We start from the raw sequence: 22,818 nt of genomic DNA, 5'->3' as shown, positions 1-22,818 counted from the left end.
GCAATCATCGCTCTTTCTCGTTGAAAAAAAAGCCTCTTGCGCCCGTAACGATAAACATACTGAAACGTGATTATATTTTCAGGAGTTTCCTGTGCACACGCGATCTCCTTCAGTTGCGCTTGGAAGTGACCTCTCGCAACAACCGTCCGTTGTCGATCATAAGAGTAAACACCGTCTAAATAGAGCGGTTAATGAGCCGGAACGTCTTTGTGCGTGGAGCGCCGAGGCTAGCGATTGGCCCATGCCTGGTGCACGAGAAGATCCCACGCTGAAGGGAAAGAGTGGGCTCTCATTAGCTGTCGTCATTTTCAGGCACGGGTCAAGCATCGCCTATATAGCCACTTGCAGGATTCTCTGCCGTTACACGCTTGCTCCGCTGAGGGCCGCCTGAACATGGTAAACCTTGGGGACACGTTTCCCAATTTCACCGTCGAGACCACCATGGGTACATTGGTCCTGCACGATTTCTTCAATGGCAGGTAAGTCGCGCTGTCAGACCTAGACTTTTGGGTTGCCAGGTTCTGATTGATTTTATTCCCACCTTGCCTACTGCATTCCTTCGTTTTTGTTTTCCTGAACCGGTGAACTTTGGAATACCATTTCCGAAGTTTCAGCCCACTTTTAGACTTCAAATCCTTGCTATTTGTTTCCTTGTTAGGGTGCATAGTATAGTCAAATATTCAACAACGTGTGCCACAACGTTCACAATTAAGTTTCATTTGTTTTTTGTCACAGCAATACATACATTAAGAAAGGAATTGAAACTTTTACTTTCAAGGATTACTCCATCTACTTTGACTACGTCCCTTTCAGTTAAATAATGCACCCTCTCTTTGTGTGAAGGGCCAATAGACTTGGGAGCTAAGAAGCTCCCACTATTTTATTCCGGACGTACTTCCAGAACACGACTTACAGCGTAAGCAGGGTTACCCTCCCCGCTAAAACAAAACGCGAGAGTTCAGGACGTTCTGTGGAATACGAAACTTATATTTAATCCTTACATCAAACATCTGGAAACGAAATGAGTACAGAACATAACGTTCGGAAAGCCCTTATCCATCGTAGTTACGCTTGCACTTGTTGCATTTTTTTTAGCAGTTTAACGCTATACTTCCTGGATCTTTTAACAGCTAACGGAGTTCGCGGCCGGGTTACCAGGGTAGTTAGTATACGGTGCCTTTCAAACGGCTCTGAAGTTTTTGGGCCCAGTACTGCATTCAGAACTTCCCTCTGCAGGTGGAGGTATCCGGACGAGATCCATACAACGCTTGTATTTTAAATGCAATCACTGAGGTATAGAAAGGCAGCGCATCGTTACAGCTTTGACTTATGCTGTTAAGGTATTATCAACGGCTGGCAATATTTGTAACCACATCATCAAAAACACACGCGCCACCAAATTATTTTAAAATGAGCCTTAAATTTGTGCGCCGTTTTTCTGAGGCACATCTTGTTTCCTTTAGCGAGACCCAGAGCTCCAGTCACTCACCCCAGTGTTCTTTGCAACCTGTTCACGGTCTCTTGCGACATTTCTTTCTGAGAAACTGACAAAAGCAGGGCGCCAAAAGGACATATCTAACAGCATTTTGTGGACTTACACAATGGCCTGAAATCTTCCCCCGCTGTATAATGCAGTGCACACTGCCCCATTTTCAATAGCGCAATGACAACGAAAAGAAATACATATATTTTTACTGCAGAAGCCAAGACATTTTATGGTAGTTGAATACATTATACAAACACAGACAAAGCAGTCCATTACATTTACGAATTCCTCGCGAATGGCCACGGCCTCGCGACATGGAAACAATGTGTTTGACCTGGTTTCTCATTAAATTTATGATGCTGGCCTTCACACAAAAGCAAATAAGGGTGCGCTGGGCATCCGCCCACATTGGCATTTTGGCATCGAAATCACCGCACTTCGCAGTGAACTGCACCTACAACGTGTCCTATATCAGGAACTCAAGCTACTTAAAAGAATTATGTTCCGAAAACAGTGGCAGCAACAAGGCGACCAAGAAACTCACAGCAAATTCTGCCTAATAAAACTACTGCATGTAGATACCATACTAAAACAACAAAACACGTTAAGTGAAGTATCTCTATTCAAGCTGAGAATAGGCCACACAGGCGTTGCTCTCCGCATTTTAGTTGCTTTAGTTACTTTCCGCGTTTAGCCTGTGGCGACGCGAGACAGCACGGCTTTCCAGAGCTTTACACTGACGCGTTGTTTTATGTCCGTCACAATTTTTAGGGAATGCACGTGTTTTCAAATAATCGACTTTTTTCCTACTTTAATGATGTGAAATTACAATAGTAATCTATTACCACGCATACCCAGAGACTCTCTCAGAAATGAGGGCGGTTCTGAAGGCTTCCTGGTATGTAGCGGGACCCTCACTGTCCTTGCTACTGTAAGAAGCATGTTTTAGGCTCTTCGATGATTTTACACCTTAACAATGCCATTTTGTATTTTCATTAGAGCAACTTCGTTTCCGGTTAAGGTCTTTCTACACCTGCACAATAACCATTTTTATGAACTACATTTATTTCAACTTGTATAAACTGAGACAGCTTACGACATAATATACTTGGCTCTCTTTGGCCTTAGATACCCTTGAGCCCCTGAAATACATATATTATTTTCATTCGTCGGATATGGCGCCCAACATATACGCTCCCTCCCATGAGGCGCTCTGGTCCATCATGGCTCAGAGCTTCAGGTGAAGACACCTTCGATGTGTGCAAGTAAACCAAGGGATTCGCTGCTCCACTGAGCTCTTAAAGTTGCTTCTAGTTAGTTTTTGGCCAAAAACCGAAGCTTCTTGCCAAGACCCGCTTCGGTAAGTCGGGCCTTCAAAGCGCTTGTGACCTACGCTGCTTAGAGGTGGGGAAATGATAATTTCATAGTGGCGTCACTATCTTGTCGACGTCTGGAGGAGATGTCTCTGCAGCAGAAAAAAGAAAACCTAAGCAACTATCATTCTTTGTGAGGGTATTATCTGCGTAGAGGCGTTTAGCATGGCACTGATGGGGTGTGGATGTACTGGGTGACGCAAACCCTACCTGACCACAGGAGGTAGCTTCCGCTGTGCCTCCAGTGATCAAGAATGGGTAAAATTTCCTCATTTTGGGCGGCTGGTCTTGGGGGCGCGAAGTGGGAGAAGCCGTCCCTTCCGGTTTGAACCGCCTGACAGAGGTCGACAGCCTCGTTGCAGATGACATTGCTTCACGCCCCGTGAGGTTCTTTTTTCAGTAGTATTTAAGGTGGGTTCCACGAGCGGCCGAATAGTACCCGTTGCAAAGATAAGAGAGAAAAGAAGCATTACCTGGAGAATAACCCGAGAAAAAAGCAGAAAATAAAACTAACGGGAACACAACAATACACAATACATTGAACAAGGAGAACCACGGGGAAAGGGGTGCAGAAGCGATTGACATGTGTTTGGTTGGCACCCCTAAGGGAGTACTGTATTTTAATTGATGTGGTCTTGGCACTGCAGTGCTGACATAAGAAACCTGGGATACAGCTGCAACAGGGAGAAGGTACGAAGACAGACACCCTACACGTATTATAGCCGCATATGTTCATGTATGCATACATGCATACATACATGCATGGGCGGCGGCAGGATATTATCTTAAGGGGGGCAAACCCGTGGCGGCGTCGTACAAATATGGGGGGCGGGGGTAACAATTCCCCATCATGCAAGGAAAATAACAAAGAAAATTTGTTTCTGTTCTTCAGTTTTAAAAAATAAAGGATTTTAACAATTGTTTCAAAATGTTTTTAACACTCATACATCAAAACAAGAAACCACTAAACTACATAACGGAAACATTTTATTAAACAGAACGATTGAAGGCACAGGTTTTGAAACAATTGCCTCCAACGTAACCTATAACCGTATAAAATGAATTATGTCGGGAGGCAAGACTGCGAAAAATTGGTATTTGATTTGTAAATAACCATTCTTACAGTTAGTACTCCATAAATATAAGCACTGCGTCTACGGGCCCGCGCACCTCTTAATGGTCATCTCTGTGAATGCTGTTTGCTTGTCCAAATATTTTCACCATGCAGCTGAAGCATGACGAGTCGAGACAGGCGACTGTGGGAAACCGTCGAACGAACCCACGTTTTCACACGCCGAATTACGTTAAAGGAACACTCGATCGAAACAGCATGTCGTAGGGGGAATATGATGGCCATTTGAAGAGCGGTACTGATATCGAGATGCATCCCCTCAGCAACGCCAGGAAATCCACCAGGTATTTATTCAAGTCCATGTTCATTAACGATACACGCAAAGTTCAGCTTCACAGACTAGGTTGTCGAAATGGCAGTATTGCTCGTTACTCGGTGCGTATAGGTAATGCAATGAAGTCAAGCAAGCGCGGAGGTGTCCAAATTTTTTTCTTGTGCTAATAACAGAGAGTCTAAATAAGAGGCGAAGGTGCTCCATAGAAATCGGCATTGGGTTTTTTTTAATGAAGCTTCTAAAGGCCATTTTAGCTTCCCAAGAAGATCAAATGAACGAGCTTCACGCTGGTCTAAAAAATTGGGCCCATCTCCCCGCGAGGGGGACTCGAGTAAATGCGTCGCATAGGGGGTGGGTGTATTGCGTTAACGTTTAGTGTTTGGGGAGTTGGTGGTAGTGAATGCGTTGTATCAGCAGCTTCTTGACGTAGTTTGAATGAGTCAAGGATATAAGGCGCGTTCGTAGCCTCCCATTCTGTGTCGGCTTTGTGGCGCAGTGCATGGGTAGAGCACCATGTACGTTGCGTTCCGCCCGCAGGGTCGAGGGATCGAAACCAGGCGCCGGATAGTATTTTTTTATATAGTGTAGGGGGAGGGGTGCGGACTACGACTACGGACGTCAACGCGGGTGACATCGTGAGTTACTGAAATGCTCTGCATTTAAAACTACTCCGACAAGCTTCTCGCTTGTCTCCGCCATGCTCACAAACGCGAGCTCACTTTGGCACGCGGAGGCTGCGAGGTGCCCTAGCCGAACTTTTTCTCCCATCTGTCTACCCTACGAGGTACACGTTGGAGGCACGACTGGCTTATGCAAGGAGTGAGTTTTCGACGCCACACCAGCTGAACGGCTGAGCGCTGATGCTGCCGACTGCCCCTGTCGCTGCCACCTAGCAGCAGAGAAAAAAAATCGACTCTAATCCACGCGGTTAAGGTGCTTGGAAAGCAAAGCTTTAAACGACATCCCCTACAACTGCCCATTCGACACCACTTGAATTCACACACGTGGCCCTACAAAGAGTGAAACCAGAGATTCTGCCACCCGTTACCTGGAATTCTCGCGGCGCCGTCCCGAACGCAGCAGCGTCGGCCACGGCCCGACTAGAGCAGCGGACGCCACCGCTGTAGCCCGGCCGTGCGTCGGCAGAAAGAGAACGGAGAGGAGCGTCTTTCGAACTGTGAAACAGCGGAGCCTAGCCGTCATGATGGGCTAGCTCTCGGCTACACCACCGCGTGAAACAAGCGCAGACACCAAAAAAATTCGGCACGTGGGCTTAGTCATTCCCATTTATACCGATTTAAAATAGTTAGTTTAGTAAGTTTGAGAATTGCGAGAAAGCTAAGGGAACTTTTATAATCCCTTTTAAATGCAGAGCATTTCAATAACTCACGATGTCACCCGCGTTGTGCCGTCGTAGTCCGTACCGTCCTTGTCCGCACCCCTCCCCCTACACTATATAAAAGTAAATACTATCCGCCGCCAGGTTTCGATCCCTCGACCCTGCGGGCGGAACGCAATGTACATGGTGCTCTACCCACTGCGCCACAAAGCCGACACAGGATGGGACGCTAAGAACGCGCCTTATATCGTTGACTCATTCAAATTACTGCTGACGAGCGCTCTCTCGTCAGCAGTTGCCACAAGTGCAACTACATTAACGTAACGCAAACTACTTAAGCTCGTGCGCCCCCGGTAATGCTCTGCATTTGATCGTGCCCCTCGCGAGGGGGATGTTTATACAGGAACTCTTACTTCTAGCGGAGTCCTGGCGCCCTCTTTCTGCCATTGTAGAGACTATGAGGCGGTCTTCGAAGGGCGCCAAATTTGAATTCTACAAAATCGATTTTTTATCAGAGCCTGTTGCTCTTTTCGCGTTTTGTAATACCTCGTAAAACACAACCGAATTGTTTTTCACGAATTTAGCAAACGGAATTTAGCATTCGTGACAAGCAGTGCGCTAAAGGTAGCGTTTCTTTAGCGGCGAGATGTCTGTATGTGGTCTCTACATTTCGTTTCCCGGCCTGTACACCAATCCCTAACGTATCTTTCCCGTACGACCACTAAATTCCGCCGGGTCCAGGTTACCCAGGAGGTGCTGCGGAGAAAGTTAATCAAGCTGTGCGAAGGAAGCATGCAATGGACTCCAAACTGCGCCAAAACAGGCCCAAAACAACCGTCGCTAAAGCAGACGCAAAGCCGCCCCGCCGACGCGCGCGCCGTTGTGAGCATCTACTTGCGCGCGGAGAAAGCTCGGTAACCATTCACCGCGCCATCTAGACTGTGCTCCGGGAGTAAAAACGACCTCTCCACTCCGCAGCCGCGTTGAGAGTTTCTTGTCGCGCACTCCACGAAGGAACCGTTGGGTGGTAGCAGTAGAAAGCTTTGCTTTAAAAAGAGGGGGGAGCTGAATTCTTTGCCTTTCGAACGGAAGCCGCAAGTAAGTTCACTTACGGAGTAAAAGTATTAGCGAGAAGCGAAAGGTGGCAAGCGGTAGGTAGTACCACTTTATTTTAACACTAGGTTCAGGGCAGTAGGGTGGTGGAGGCCCACAGGGCCCTGGCAAGCAGGTCCGATGCAAAACGAAGAGCGTACATCTCGGCATAATGCAATTCACGGATGCGTGTATTGTGTTTGTGGTTAGGGGTCCGTGACTGAGGGGTCCGTGACTGAGGGGTCGCGAAGGTTTATCATATTCACTCTCTTTCCTTGCAGCTTTAGCCTCTTTCCTTGCAGATTTAGCAAAGCTGTCCGGAAAAAGTAAACGTTCGTTCATACTCCGAGCAGCAGCTTCCGACCAGAATGCTTCTCAGGAACAAACGCACAGAAGCATCCGTTTCAAACACATTTGACACGCTCCGTCAGTGTCTCAGCACTTGTCATTAGGCGAGGGGAATCTATAACAAATAACCGAGCCTTAGCTTATCTGGAGATGGACAAGGTGGGTCCCTTATTCGTCTGAAGTGAAAACTTCGTTTTTTTTTTAATTCCAGTTGCAGAATTTTTATGGTTAAGGCGTCCAGGGGCGGCTGGCTTAGGTCTTTTTTTTGTAGTGTCTACCTGCGCCCCGGCTGAAGAAACCCCAGAGAAGCGTTCCCCCCTCCCATTTTGTCTGACGTTGTGGTCCCAATGAGCACTGTGGCAAGTTGTGATCACCGATTTCAGTGGAAAAATCAGCGAGAATGAGTGGAGTAGCCAGGCTGAGGAAGGGTGGGGAAGGAGGGGGCAAGTGTTGGTGCGGCTTGGGGCGGGGGCAGTGCCACTTTTGCGCCCCCTGCTGACGCTCATACATACATACATACATACATACATACATACATACATACATACATACATACATACATACATACATACATACATACATACATACATACATACATACATACATACATACATACATACATACATACATACATACATACATACATACATACATACATACATACATAATCCCTTCAGGCATCTGCCGAGAGTGGGCAAAATGATGCGAAGTTTGATTCAAACCGGTAACTACTGAAAGTTATATTAATCAGTAAAATTTCTTGGTAAGATCTACATCGGGAGGCCACACAAGAGACTGGTTCAGACGCACCGCGAAGCTGGTGAGCCTCTCAGGAATGGCAATTGAAATATAAGGGCCTGTATTTCGGGTGCTGTGCCCAGGCAAAGTAGCATAAACTTCCCGAGCTCTTCTTCCCAACATGCAGCTGCAGAAGTGAGGCTACAGTTGCGCGATGTTTGTCTGGTTCGCTGTGACAATTCCTTTACACATTTTAGTGTGCATTAGCCGGGTCAATCTGGGGTGAGTGCTGGACTGCCTGCAGTTTTCACAAAGGTTAACTACTACAAAGAGGGCCTGAGTGGTGCAGTCAAGTAAATATTCGTAATAGACATAAGTGCAGTCTGCTTTATGAAATAAAGGCCCGGAAAGATCCTCTGTCATCGCGGCGCACAGCACTTATTGGTTTAACCGTGGTGAATTAAGCTTTGACTTCTTTCTCCACCTGATCATCTGCGCGCCTTCGGTTCCCGTGTCGTTAAGCCCACGTGGCACACGGAATAGAACCGACACACGTACGGGCATAAGAAGCACGGCCTGCAGCGCGGGTGGGCGACCACGTGAGGTACATCCAGCTGCCAAGCTGTACAGTTACCAGGGTACGTTTTCTGCGAGTACTCTTCTTTATTTGTATCACTAGGTTTCAAAATTGTCGCGCAGCATTCTCCGTATAGTTTATTCCCTCCATTATAAAAGTAGATAGCGTGAGGGGCAAACCCTGGTGACTGAGCGCCTTCGGCGTCGAATGGTTGAATCAGGCTATAAGCCTCACTAACTATGAGTGCGATCGTCCCTTGCCATTAGTTGAGCTGTCCAGGACTGGTCAGTGCGAGTGGACACTCACACTTACCACTCATTACTAGAGCCCCCACTCGCACTCATGAACACGCCATTTCTGCACATCATATATTATTTCCACTTCAGTAAATAGAATTGGTCTGCCTTGTATCCAGGCATTCAAGCTGAATGGGCGGGAAAAAAATGCGGCATACATTTGAACCACTGATTTGTATTTGTTTCGCTTTTACCTGGAGGCGTAGCAGGGTATGCTGAAACAGTAGAAGAACGAGTGCAAGTGGGAAAGGGAATATGTCCATGGGACAACCGGCTCGCCTCTGTCAGGCTGCTTGCTTGGGCTTGGCGACAATTACCAATTTGTTGCATCTATTCGAATCAATACACGCCACATCCGTCAGTTACTCTGGTAGTATCATATTTGACCGTAAACATGGGCCTGACGAACATCCTTGTAAAAGATAATACCTTTACAAGGCTGTTCGTCAAGCCCTTTACCTAGATGCCACTTGGCGAAGTTAGTCAAGAATTCTTTGCATGGTTCCACTTCTAACCAATTCCTACCGGCTTTCTTGTTTCCCATGAAAGCTAGAAAAGAGCAGGTTGCTGGGGTGGCAAAACTTAAATAAAGCAATGCGTTTTTTTGCAAGTCGCTTGTCTAATGCGTGTTGCAAAATGGCTTCCCAATCCTTAAACCAGCGTCAGCTCATTTGCAAGGCATGGTAGTATATCTCGGCGTTTCGTTCTCGGCGTATATCTCGGCGTATATTTCGCCGTATATCTCGGCGTTACGCAGACAAGAATACCGGACATCTCCATAGAATTCTCTGCCACATTCAGAGCAATATGGCGTGAAACGCGCTCGTCCAGATGCTTTGAAGCTCGTGTAAAGCTGCACAATGAAAATAAGCAAGAGCCTAGCAGCGACGAACATCAGCCATCGCATGCAGCCCACTCCGTTAAGGCGAGGGTTTGTTCGTGTCATACAATAGCATTAAAGTTATTGCACAGCATCCCCTTCGTACTATTGTCTTCTGGGGTGCGCTTTTAAACCACTACAACAAAGAAGTCGACTTCAGGCTCTATGCGTGAAGCTGAACATGCCCCACAATGCTCTGTTTACGAAATTATACCTAACTGCACATAAATAATCTTTTTGGTCACCCGCATCAGAAAATGGCCTGCGTGGACTGCGGTTGAACCCAAAATCTCGTTCTCAGGAGCATAATACATTTTTCACTGAGCCATTGAACCGGGTCACTGCTACGTTGTCATTGCCCGTATTCTGTACTAATAGTGGCAGGGTGTTCTCACAAGTGATGGGACAGGCGTGTTCGGTCGAAATCGTTAATTTTGACGAACATTTTATATATAGGCCTTTGCACACAGGCGAAAAGATATCTGAAATTAGATTTATGAAAAAAGGGCCCATCTCCCCGCGAGGGGGACTCGAGTAAATGCGTCGCATAGGGAGTGGGTGTATTGCGTTAACGTTTAGTGTTTGGGGAGTTGGTGGTAGTGAATGCGTTGTATCAGCAGCTTCTTGACGTAGTTTGAATGAGTCAAGGATATAAGGCGCGTTCGTAGCCTTTCATTCTGTGGCGGTTTTGTGGCGCAGTGGGAAGAGCACCATGTACCTCGCGTTCCGCCCACAGGTAGTGAATGCGTTGTATCAGCAGCTTCTTGACGTAGTTTGAATGAGTCAAGGATATAAGGCGCGTTCGTAGCCTTCCATTCTGTGTCGGCTTTGCGGCGCAGTGGGTAGAGCCCCATGTACCTTGCGTTCCGCCCGCAGGGTCGTGGGATCGAAACCAGGCGCCGGTAAGTATTGTTTTTTTATATAGTGTAGGGGGAGGTGTGCGGACCTGTTGTTGAGAGCGAGGAGGGTAGCGTGATGCGGGAGAGAGCGTGATGCGGGAGAGAAGGAGTGGGGGAGAGGGCGCACCTGGAACTGCTGTTGCGGACGCCGAGGCACGCCGACAACGCCGGGTGACATCGTGAGTTAAAGAAATGCTCTGCATTTAAAAAGTTTTGCCTAGCAAAAAAAAAGTTGCTAAATCCGGGTCAGGTGTCAGGTGCGTTGGACGAGTCGCGAGAATTTCGAAACTTTTACGGCTGCAAAACACGAACTATTCTAGCTGTTGCTGCAGGATGTTTCTGCGGAGACTTGCATTCTGTCCACGGAGCTCGCATACTTATTTTATATTTTCAAGTAAAGTTCTTTTGAATAAAAATTACAAACATAACACTTTTTCAAAAATTGTCAAAAATTTCGGGCCATGTTTCTATGCATCGTGACAAGTTAGGGAGCTCAATGTTTTTAGTGTTATTTTTCCATCCTTGTTCATTCTTCGTCCAAATTTTTCATTGCAGGCCAGTTGCGCATTTTGGTCTATTTTAAAGGCAGATATAAAAGAAAGGCCATCTTTGATTTTTTTTTCAAACTTTCACAAATTGAAGCCAAAGTTGTACTCTATCACAGGCTTGAAACCATGTTGCGCTATTTTTGTGTTTTTTGTAGCTACAAAGCACTAAGTACTAACTATGACCTTGTAGCAGTATTTCGGGGCTGTACTAGAGTAGTCTGTAGCAAACTTGTGACTACAATGTAAGGTGACAAATGGCCGGTACAACTTAAAAAAATCATGAAAGTAAAATAGAGGTGGTCATGGTTTGTTGAAATTTACCGTGTATAAAGTACACATTCCCTGAATATGATGTAAAAACTCCTGTTTCAAGCGGATTATTGGTGGCCTATTCTACCTTTCGTGCGTAACCACACAATTCCAAACCGGGCTTTTTTATCACCGCTTAACTTAAAATGTTTAAAAAATAATTGCATTTGGTAACAAACAACACTTGTGAGGAGGGATAATAATTGCCGAATTAACCAAGGCATTTCCTTTTCCAGATGGGAAACTCGCGCTCGCTTCATACTGCGGTTCTCGAAACCGGTATACCACCGCGTTTTTACTGCAACCTGGAGTCCACGGCCACTTTAGGTTTTCTGTGGCTCCATACGCCATTGCAAGGGTTCTTAGCCCCGACGAGGCCGTACAGTCTTAACAGGTGACAGCGGTTTTTATAGGCACGTTGCGCTGATCTTTGCCGCACAAGCAGCAGCGCCATTTTCCCCATCCTTGTGGTTCGGGGCACCATTTCTATTGTGAAGGATGTCATGCTCATCATGACCTCTATTCATAACATTCAATTTACGTAAGCATCGCCGCCCTGGCTAAGATACCAACAGTCATGATTATCCCGAGTGAAGCCACGGGCGCACACCTAAAGGAGGCTCTTGACAATACCATAACAAAAGGCAAGACGAGCGAGCAGTTTAAGCGGCGGAAGTGGCAAGACATGTATCGCTGATATTGTAACCGACCAATCAGGTTGCGCGTAATGAAAAAAAGCAAGCAGGAAATACTGCATTCATCACGGCTCTCTTTGTTTACGCCTTGTCTCAGCGACAGCCCCGTAGACCGTTGGCACGGCACGCTGGAGGCTGTGGATGATCACGGGTCGAGAAATCACCACTCCTTTTTCGAAGCCCTAGCGTGCCCTACAGGCAACTTCATTCAGAAAAGTGCTGCGCTCACAGCGGCCTCTGTCTGGTGCAGGGTGCCCATAGGAGTATCAGGTGTCAAACGCATGCTTCAAGTTCATCGACCGTCGTTTTGCTGATGTCGGGGCTTCGGGTACTGCCTCATGTGCTGCAATCACACTTAATCTGATTTTTTAATGAAAACGTTTACAATGTTACTTGCTCTCGCCTGGCGTAGGAATTCCAACAACGTTGTTTCCATGTGGCGGTGGCTTAAAATGGACATTTCTGAACTCTGAGAAAACGTGTTCAGCTTCTCAACAGCTAAGCGCGCAGGAGCAAACAATTCCTCGGATACCGACGTATCTGAAGAATCTACACAGAGTTCCTTGAAGTGGCGGAACCTACTCTAGAGCCCCAAATCCGTACCTCAGTAGTGGCAGCTTCATTTAAGGAGGTGCCAGTTCAACACGACAGTTCCTTTGAGAAGCTTTTTTTTTGCGCTTTTAAATAATCGGTGCGAAACACGCACTTTTGGGGGCTTAGAACCCACCGTGGAGTCGTTGGTTTGCCTTAATAGCCACAGGCAATAATCACGCGGAAACTGTTCGCAGCTGGAAAAGCTTTTGCTGCACATATAATCACGGCGATTTCTTGTTTTTATGGCTCCTTTTTTCCCGGGAAGCAGAAGGGCCATACCTAGGTGAAACGAAGAAGGTAGAACAGCCGCTCCCGTCAGTACTTGTTGCTTTCCACCGGAACACTTCTCCCCAACGCTTCAAGAGGGACTTGAACATCTTGAAATAGCGCAGACTCGACCCGGACACAAGAGGAAACCAGACAGATGACAGCGCTTTCGTATCTCTATTCTTTTCTTGTGTCCCTGTCAAGTCACAAAGTGTTCAAGAACCACTTCCAACTAGTCCAACTGTCGATCTTCTAAAGCTGGCGTGCGTTGGTGTATATCCAAAACATAGCCTCTTCCCACAAATTTGGAGGTCATAATTATCTGACTATTCCTACACGGGGAACACGCAAAAGAATGGTGAGAAGTGCATTAAAAGATGCATTCAGAAAATACGAGTGCGCTAACTGGAGGAGTGCACTTGGAAAGCATTTCTACAACGTATTAAAATGCTGTGTACTTCATTCACGGTTAATTTCAAGAAAGCATGGTCACCTCTGTTTTAATTTTATGATTTTTTAACTGTACCGGCCATTTCTAGCCTTACGTTGTTGTTGGAAGTTTGCTACAGTGCTTTGTAGCTACAAAACCGCAGAAACCCTGCAGCAAGTTTTTTTTTTAAGCTTGTGATAGAAAACAATCTTGAATTCAGTTTGTGACACTTCAAAGAAAATTGCAGATGGCCTTTTTTTATATCGGCTTTCAAAGTAGACCAAAATGCGGGACTGACCTGAAATTCGGCGCATTTTTCTTAATGAACCACTTTCTCTACATCAACTGAATTTGGCACGAAGAATGGAAAAAGAGGCAAAAAAACCATTAAAAATTACCTCCCTTATTTGCCTAGATGCAGAGAAAGGGAGCCGCACATTTTGGCAATTTTTGAAAAAAATTTGACATTTTTAATTTTGTATTACAAAAATTTTACTTGAAAATATAAAAAAGGGTATGCAAACTTATTGGATATTATGCAAGTCTCCGCAGAAAAAAACCCTGCAGCAACAGCTGCAATAGTTTGTTTTATAGCCGTTGTTTCGAATTTCGCGCTACTTGTTGAACGCCCCTGCCACCCGAGACGACCTTGCGAATTTTTTTCTTGAAGGCAATTTTTTTAGAAAATTTCATAAATGTTTTCCTTGCTGCACAAGTGGCTGGATATAAAATTTTCGTCAAAATTAAAGATGTCGACCGGACGCGCCTGTCCCATCTCTCGTGCAAATACCCGGAAGTAAAATATGGCAATCTACGCGTCTACATTCAAGAATGAGCACTACGAGGAAACTATTTTATGTCGTGGATGCTCCAGATCACTTGGGAATCGGACATGGATTGGTCAATTTATGCGTGTCAAGGCTCGAAACCACGGCCCTTAATCCCTGCTGGCAAAACACAACCCCATCCCTGAACAGTATTTAGGTGGTCATGTGGTAGTTGGTACATCGCAGGGTCTGTTCAAACAAGAGGTAACTACGGGAGGAAAAAACCCATAGACAGGGCTAAGGCGCACTTATCTAGTTTTAGTGGGCCTCTGTTTTGTCCGATATTTTATCCTGACGTAGATGCGTGGCACTTAAACTAACCTTGGCATTGTTAAATTATAGCGGGAAAACAAAGAGAATTAAAGAGCACTTGCGCGGAAAAGCTAGAGTAACAAATATAGGGTTATTGCTCTGACCTGCACTGTCTGGCCGTCTCCCGTAAACACTGCCACGGCAACCCCACTACACGAAAATTTAACCCACCCGAACTACATGCTGGTTCTGTGCACAGGCCCGCAATATAACAAGCCATAACCCATGCAGCCACACAATCTTTCCGTACCAGGGAGAAATGATTACACTGCTCAAGGCGTACACCAAATGACATCTCTTTCGCAGCTGGGGCATCCTGTTCTCGCACCCGTCGGACTTCACGCCGGTGTGCACTACCGAGCTGGGCGCCATGGCCAAGATATTCCCCGACTTTGAGAAGAACAACATCAAGGTTATCGCCCTTTCGTGCAACTCGCTCGAGTCACACAAGCTGTGGGTCAAGGTACGAGTCCGTGGCTTCGATGCTGCCATTTCGATGAGAATATTTGGTTTTGTTTAACCTCCCTTCTTTCATGAGTGAAGGTTCAATTCTGCTGGCGTCGAGACATTACGTGCGTTCTATTACTGCAATGTTTTTAGGAAATGATCCAGTGACTGATCGCATACCTCTTCGTAGACGTTTAACAGATCTTTAATCAATGGATTGTTTCGCAGGCTTTTGCGAGCTTGCAAATACCAAAGTGAAATTCACTCATTCAAAGTACAAAGAGACCTGTGTACGCCGCTCCAACCCTGCACAAAGTGATACTGAAGTGAATTTGCCCGTCTTACTTGCGGCTCCACTGGGCACTAAAACCACATGATGCATCAGGCAGGTTTAGAACATGGGGAACGCAGTGTTTGGGGTAGAGGTGTAAGTTTTCGTGTAAGTTCGAGGGGCGGGAAAAAAACATCCTTTCCCACCTTTTTTACAGAACATATGAAAAATTAAAAAAGAGACAATTTCGCAAAGGTCTCCAAAATATTCGACACTTCTTACAGCGGATGCCTTAGATGGCTCATGTGGCTACACCAATGAAACCAAATTGGTGAGGGGCTACGCGGGCCAGCGAGAGCCCGAGAAGTAACGAAGGCACTCGAATGCATGGCAAGTACTTTTATTAGCAAGGCAAGGCACCTCAAAGAGCATCCGAACTGTCACTGCCGTGCGCCGCACACACTCGCCCTGGCACTCCTCGGCTTGGCGCTGGCTTCTGACGTAGCGGGCAGGTGTCGCTAGCAGTTGGAGCTCACAAATTAAGGGCGCTGCTAGAAGAAAACAAGCAAATTAATATACATAGAAACTTATTTGGGTTCGAATGGGTTTTGAACCCGCGTCACCAAGAGCTGCAGCCAAGTGTGGTGACTACACTACTAACCCTGTGCCGTGCCAGGATAGAACAAAAACTATCCGGATGCGTGCCCCATGAATGGTAGACGTGGATGCACCGCAAACGCGACGCAACATTGAAGAAGTTTTATCGCTGGCTTTTGCTTTCATATCATTTCATAGACTAAAGTGTCCGATGAATTTTTCCCTTTACACTGAAAAGAATATCATTGTTTCGTGCCCTATCACAAAAGTCCCAGCAGGGATTCCGCTCTCAAAATATGCGCACGCTTTCACTCAAGTCATTGATTTCAGAAAGCGTTTCCCTCACGGCAGATTGGTCGCAGCACAACAAATTTCCACGGAACTCTGTTTTTTTTTCAAGGTTACCCTGGTTGTATAAAAGCGAAAACAGCACTGTTTTTTCCCTGATGCTTTTTTTTCAACCGCTAACATCTGTAGCTGGGGCCCCCATGCAGGAAGTGGGAGGAACGCAAAAGCAACACGCTCGCGCGTGACGAATTTTCCACAAGGGCGTTCCCCAGCAGCACGCAGCCTGGCTTGGGTTGCTCTGAGGCAGGGAACTTTAGAGGCTTAGCATAACGGCAGATATTTATTTCATCGCCGCTTTCGCTAACATTACAAAAGCCAAAGGCAGTTTTTCGCCACACTATCATCGCCTTCCTCGCATGTGCAATTTCGTTTCCGCCGTACTTGCCATTTGGCGATCGGCGACAAGATGTATACTGCGGCCTGCATTAATTCTGGCGCGCAGCGGCGCCGTCCTTCGGCCGCTCCCCACACAGCGAGTGCACGGGCAGTGGCAGGTCACTCAGCAGCCTCCGCGGCCGGTCAGTGTAGATAGCTGTAGGCTCAGCCTTACGGAAGATTTGTTCGCCGCCTTGCGTGAAATTTTCACCACGCTATCAGCCACTTTCTCGCATGTGTAACTTTTTTTTTTCCCGATGAATTTGATTCGGGCAAGCGGCGACAAGCGGTAGCTGCCAGGGCCTGCGTCGGTTCGAGCCCCTTCTTGAGCAACGGGGACAGGCACGGCCGCAGTGAGTGCGCGGTGCTTCTGCTCCTAGAAAGCGCTTCATATTAAATGCAGAGCATTTCTTTAACTCACATGTAGCGTCCACCGTCCGTCCGCAACAGCTCAGCGCGCAGGTGCGCCCTCTCCCCCACTCCTCCTCTCCCGCATCACGCTACCCTCCTCGCTCTCAACAACAGGTCCGCACCCCTCCCCCTACACTATATAAAAAAATAATTCTTACCGGCGCCTGGTTTCGATCCCACGACCCTGCGGGCGGAACGCAAGGTACATGGTGCTCTTCCCACTGCGCCACAAAGCCGACACAGAATGGAAGGCTACGAACGCGCCTTATATCCTTGACTCATTCAAACTACGTCAAGAAGCTGCTGATACAACGCATTCACTACCACCAACTCCCCAAACACTAAACGTTAACGCAATACACCCACCCCCTATGCGACGCATTTACTCGAGTCCCCCTCGCGGGGAGATGGGCCCTTTTTTCTTCATTCATATCTTGCGAATGACGAGCAAAATCTACAAACTTAGCTGAGCAATCGTCCTGGCCCACAATTTTCATGGTGAAAGCGAGCCGCTGCTTTCGCTTCAGCCGTTGTCACGCGGAGTCTCGATGACTGCGAGAAAGACGCAAAGAACGCAAGCTCCTCTTAGAGCTAAGGTCCCTAAAATTACTAAGGTAGCGCCAACTGCTCCCTCCTTCTCCGCTGACCTCCTCTTTTTTCTTTCCCCTCACCCGCGGCGCCGCGGTCCCTTTAACTCCGTGCCGGTGCCGCCATATTTGTTGGCCACTTGAGAGCAGACGCCCTCGCTACGCTTCAGGGCGCTCGCTGCAGTTTGCTCTTGTTTTCGCGCCGAAATCGCTCTTTGGTAGCATTTATAGGATTTCTAGAGCCCCGTTTTACCAACACGCACTGAGTGATAGTGTTTTGTTTTATATTTTTGTCTACAAGGAGATATTTGCGGGGCGGATGCCGCTGGCGCATACTCACAGCGCGGTTTTTGTTTACGTGTGCGGCATTCTGTAACACCTCAGGATAGCTCGTGAATGCGAAAGGATCGAGCGTGGACATTTCAAACCGCTCTGTTACGGTAGTTCCGTTCTTGCATTCGCGTGACTGTGGTCGTGCAATCACTGCACAGAGGTCTTGCGCACGGTTCGCGGCAGTATACAGAGCGCCTCATTCGCAAATGCCGTAGTTCGAGCGCTGCGCTGGCGTCCTTGCACTCGCCTTTCTTGCGATAATTGTGAATCCTCAGCGGCGTTCACTCTGCGCCCGCTTTTACTAACGAACTATATCCACCTTAATTCCGCGCAGTTTAGAGTGCTTTGCCGTTTTTGTAGAAATGTTTTTTTCACCTTCATGTCGTTATAGGCTCCTGTGAGTAGATTAAAAAGATACACATGCTGTTGTGCGTGTGTGCACGTACAGCGACGTGAAAAGCCCCTGCTTCCCCGACTTCGCAGCCGGATACACTAAACTGCACTCGCGGCCGTACGTTCATGTGCGAACCGAGTGAAAAACGCAGACTTGTAATTCTGGGAATACGCGCCAGAGAAGACTGCGATCAATCGATCGGGTAAACTGAAATTACAGATTTGTGGCCTCGTATTTCTCATACGAACCAGAGATCGAGTCCCTCTAGGTACAAATTATGTAACTAGTTACTGCAGTTAATTAATCATTCAATACGTTTCTTCACCGGGCGCGGTCGTTTACAGCCGTTATTAATGGAGGCGCCTGGACAGAATTGTTTTGTGCTGGGATATATTCTGGCATATTTGTACATTGCACTAACACAGGGATACACCCGAAAGAAATTCAGAAGAGGACCAATGTCACGATGATTATCAAGAGAAAACAATAAATCACAAAAATGAATTGGTGCCATCAAATAGATATTTTATTGGAACAAACGTCCGTAATGACGTCGTGCAGGTGGCTTGTGCTGCTGACGTGGCTTCCCGTGAGAAAAAAATGTTGGGAGTGGCATTTGGGTTTAGTTTTTTTAACGCCAAGCCTCTCCAATATCCGTTGCACAAATTGATCCGTGAAATAATCCTATTGAGAAGGGAAAAAAATGTCGCCACCGAGTTTGAGATGCGCCACAAACACTCCGCAAATATAGGCAATAATGCATTGCAGAAGGGAGTTAGTGACCGTTCTACCGTAGCATGGTCAAATTCGTGTTCGCGCATCTGCTCAGTGCCGCGTCCGCTCAACTCGCTACACTAAACCCGTTTAGCAAGCGCTTTGCTGGACAAAAATACGTCTGCTGAAAATAATATAGTCGCCCAGTGTGTTTTGGTTCAAATCGCAATGACTGGATACGCTACGCCATTGACTACTAAGATGAAGTAAGCGCGCACATTGCAAATGTACGGCATCACGTGTAATGCAAACGCAAATTGTAATTAACGTTCCTCTGTGCATACACGGAAGAAAGGGCGTACAGCCGTTACGGTGCGAATATGCATTTGAAGTGCTCATTCAAACGTGCGCGAATTTAATAAAGCGATAACAGAAATTGCGAACCAAACGTACGTCAACGGCGCGGTCACTATATTAGCTGGCCTTAAATTGTTTTACCTAGCCGCAATTTTTTTTTCTCGCAACAGCCTCAATTCGCGCCGCACCGACCAAGCCCATATTACGCAGCAAATCACTCCAATGTCATAACAACGGGATTATAATACCACCCGGGTCGCTAACACACAAAACATGACTTCACGCCAAAAAGAGCGTACACGCACTCGGAACGCACACAATACATGGTCAGACGCAAGCTGCCGTCGGCCAAAACATGCATGAATTCAGGTGAACAATTCTCGCGTCACGGAAACCTTACGACAACTGACTGAACATGCTACGCCGCTGATATTGATGCTGAAAGTTAAGCGCGCACATGACAAATACACGGCCTCTTATCCAAAGCAAAGCTTACGACGGGACGAACTCGGCGCTGCGCGCAATGCCTACTCAGAACAAAGCGTGGACGACGGTCGCGAAGGGAATACGCATTTCTTCGTAAGTGACCGCTCAAGCTCGCGCAGAATTTAACAGAGAAAGAACAAACATTCAGAAACTTACCTCGCTAAAGAGTGATGGCAGCGTCGGCCTGAAGTATGCCTGTTCAAATCTATGCAACCAAACTTTTCTCCTTTCTGCGTCGCGTTTCCCGGACGGAATAACGAAGTCTTGTGCCCTGCCTAACGATATTCGCGCTGCCTAAGGCACAACACATCGGCACCGAGAAGCAACATAAAACGACACCGGTGCGACGTTTTTTCGAAACGAGCAGCTAATTCTTACTTTGCTATTAGCTGGCGCCTACGATAAAGCCGGTACTGAAGCTCGGTGGCTCGGAAGCCAGCAATGGCGTCGCAGCGGCGGCGTTGCGCAATGTCCCAGCCGGCAAGGCGACCCGGCGGCGGAGCAAAAAAAAAAAAAACCACGTGACTTTTTCCCTTGGCCAATGGCGCGCGGCGTTCGCCGGCGAAAAAGAAAATGGCAAAAAACGAAGTAGGAAAGGAGCGCGGGCGAGGGCGAAAGGCGGCGAGATCTAAAGATGGCGCTACCTTAGTAATTTCAGGGACCTTACTTAGAGCCTGCTTGGGGCGCCCTCTATTTCGGAAAAATAACGAGCGGATTCAATGAAAACCCAAAACCACAAGGACGGCTAGCCTTTTGCGCATGCATGGTTTGCGACCAAAGCTGCTTGGGGAACCCAGAACGTTGGGGGTTTCCTATTATGAACTGTCTATTATCTGACTTTGTCACGGAATGTCCGGAGCATTACGGTGGAGCACAAGGGAAGTCTGGAACCCTGCGTTGTTCGCGATCGTCCCAAAAACTACCGCAATGAAGTCACACTTGTTTGCACTGCTTTTTCACGCTACCAGATTGTTTGCCCAATTTATGGGTAATAGTTACAGCCTGCATGCTCACGCCTAGGTTGTACAGGTTAGCAATGCCATCAATTTAACCCCGGACTTCCATGTGTGTCATCATAATCTCTCTGGTGTCTGTCCCGTCCGCATTGTCCTCCTCTGTTGGCGTCCTTTTTTGGTCTAGGAAACATGCCTTAGTTATCCCATTACCAACTTGCGGAACTTTCCACCCCGAGTAATAATAATTACCTACGGCCGCAAATCTGTGTGGAAGATGGTGTGCAAGGAATGGCACTTACCTATGCGCTTTTATTAATCAATTAGTTTCGTGAATTGATAAAAAGAAACGAACATATCCGAGGTATCGAAGACTTTAATTATTTGGTAACATGAACAATGTGGACACGCACTTCAGTGTGCATCTAAATAGCGGCGGGGAACTCAAGTAATCTCTCATCGAAACTACGGCAGATATAGCTCAGATGCAACGATATAGTTCGCAAAGCCTAAATACAGGTTTATTTTCTTAATCCGTCAACTCAATGACAAATTTAGTATGACCGGCGTACGTACAAATTCCACGTGTGGAGGCTAAATGTCATAATACTTTAAAATACAAACTCAAGATGCCTACATGTCGTAAAGGGTTTCCTAAGTAGTGATCGGGATCATGTTACATTCTGCAAAATGCATACACATATAGCAGTGCAGTGTAACTATTATTGCTACACTGCAACCATAAAGAAGCCATACGTAACAATAGCCGCATAATAATCACTGTAAAATAACACTTTGGGGGAAAGGCCTAAGTATAGTACCGCACGGCACGTAGTTCGTGGGAAATACAGAAAAAATACACTTAAAAACCTGAAACACGTATCTTCCATTCCCATGGCAGTGCTTTTAGTTTTGATTGAAATTATTGTTTTCGCTAGTTGGAGCGTGGAGAAAGCATTATCCACCTTTCAGTATGGCGTTCTGTAGGGCTGGGACACTATGATGTTCACTTAGAAAGTGGAAAATATATATATATATATTTTTAAATTCCATCTTAACGTTCAAGCCGCAGCGCACTGCTACACAAATATCCAACACCCGCGAATCACTAGCCCATAGGCTAAGTATATGCACCACTCAGCTACTCCATCGACTTAAGTTTGTAATCGACGAGCATTGTTATATCAGTCGTCTTTGCTTTTAGAAATAAGTTTTTAAGGAACCGAAGTGAAACAAGACAGCTGTGACATTTGCATCATACACCACTTGCATAGATGTGTATCATGGGCAAGTAGAGATACTTGCGATATATTGTGCAAAGTGGAGCGGATAATTTACCAAAAAGATAAAAAATTTACTCTGTAGTTACTAGATAGTTTATGACGCGTCTAATCTTTTAAAAATGGGGCCAGAAACGAAGAAAAATGGCCCAGATGGACGCATTCCGCTAGGAAACAGCGGCATCCGCTCGAAACCCTCGTAAGACACAAAAATGTTCTTTCATGCTACTAGGAAACGGAGCCACGTGGAAAGAGGATAGCTGCAGCTGTGGCTGAGAGTGCGGTATTCGGGGGCGTATAAGCACGCTGTTACGACTCAGCCCGCCCCGTCCGCGCATGATTGGTGCAGTGCGGTGAAGTTCTTCTGTGTTGCGGTTAAGCCTCGCGGTCCCGCTTGCCCTCGAAGAAGTTAGGACAAGCGGGACCGTGGCGTCCGCGAGGACCTTCGTTGGAGATGATTCACTGCCGCGGCAGTTGCAAAATCCGGAACAAACTGGCTCTAGCGGCGGCGTGTTCTGACCGGTCGCTGCGAACGGACTCCACCCGCTTAGAACTCCTTCTGCACCTCTCAGACTCAACGTGCGCCGGCTATCACGAGACCGGAGGATGAGGTTCTTGCGTGTTTGTACTTTGTTCGGGCCATGCTCTCCACTTTCGAAGGCTGGGAGCCATTGACGCTTCTGTGCGTAAAGCCCGCACTTTCGGCGACCCGTGTGAGTCCGCTTCGGGCTTTCGTAAGGAGCGTTGCCCTGCCCGAGGCATGCGGTCAAGCTCGCCCGCAAGGGGGCTGTCCTTGTATCGTCGCTGCTTATCTCTCGCCCTGCAGTAAACACAGTTAAGTGTTGCTCT

General features: G+C 47.0%; 1 protein-coding gene across 1 annotated transcript in view; it reads left to right on the top strand.

Moving 5' to 3' along the window:
- The first annotated feature begins 352 nt into the window (after positions 1-352).
- Positions 353-22,818, top strand: part of LOC144137183 (peroxiredoxin-6-like) — a 62,241-nt gene continuing 39,775 nt past the window's right edge. The window contains exons 1-2 of the mRNA XM_077669452.1: positions 353-479; positions 14,723-14,879. Of these exons, the coding sequence (XP_077525578.1) occupies positions 394-479; positions 14,723-14,879 (243 nt within the window). The 5' untranslated portion in view covers positions 353-393. The remainder of the gene's footprint in view (positions 480-14,722; positions 14,880-22,818) is intronic.

The sequence above is a fragment of the Haemaphysalis longicornis genome, unplaced genomic scaffold (assembly GCF_048455015.1).
Source record: "Haemaphysalis longicornis isolate Haplotype H1 unplaced genomic scaffold, Haemaphysalis longicornis Haplotype H1 scaffold_1, whole genome shotgun sequence".
Lineage (NCBI taxonomy): Eukaryota > Metazoa > Arthropoda > Arachnida > Ixodida > Ixodidae > Haemaphysalis > Haemaphysalis longicornis.
The sequence above is the reverse complement of the archived record's forward strand: the minus strand, read 5'-3'. Positions and strand labels throughout refer to the sequence as shown.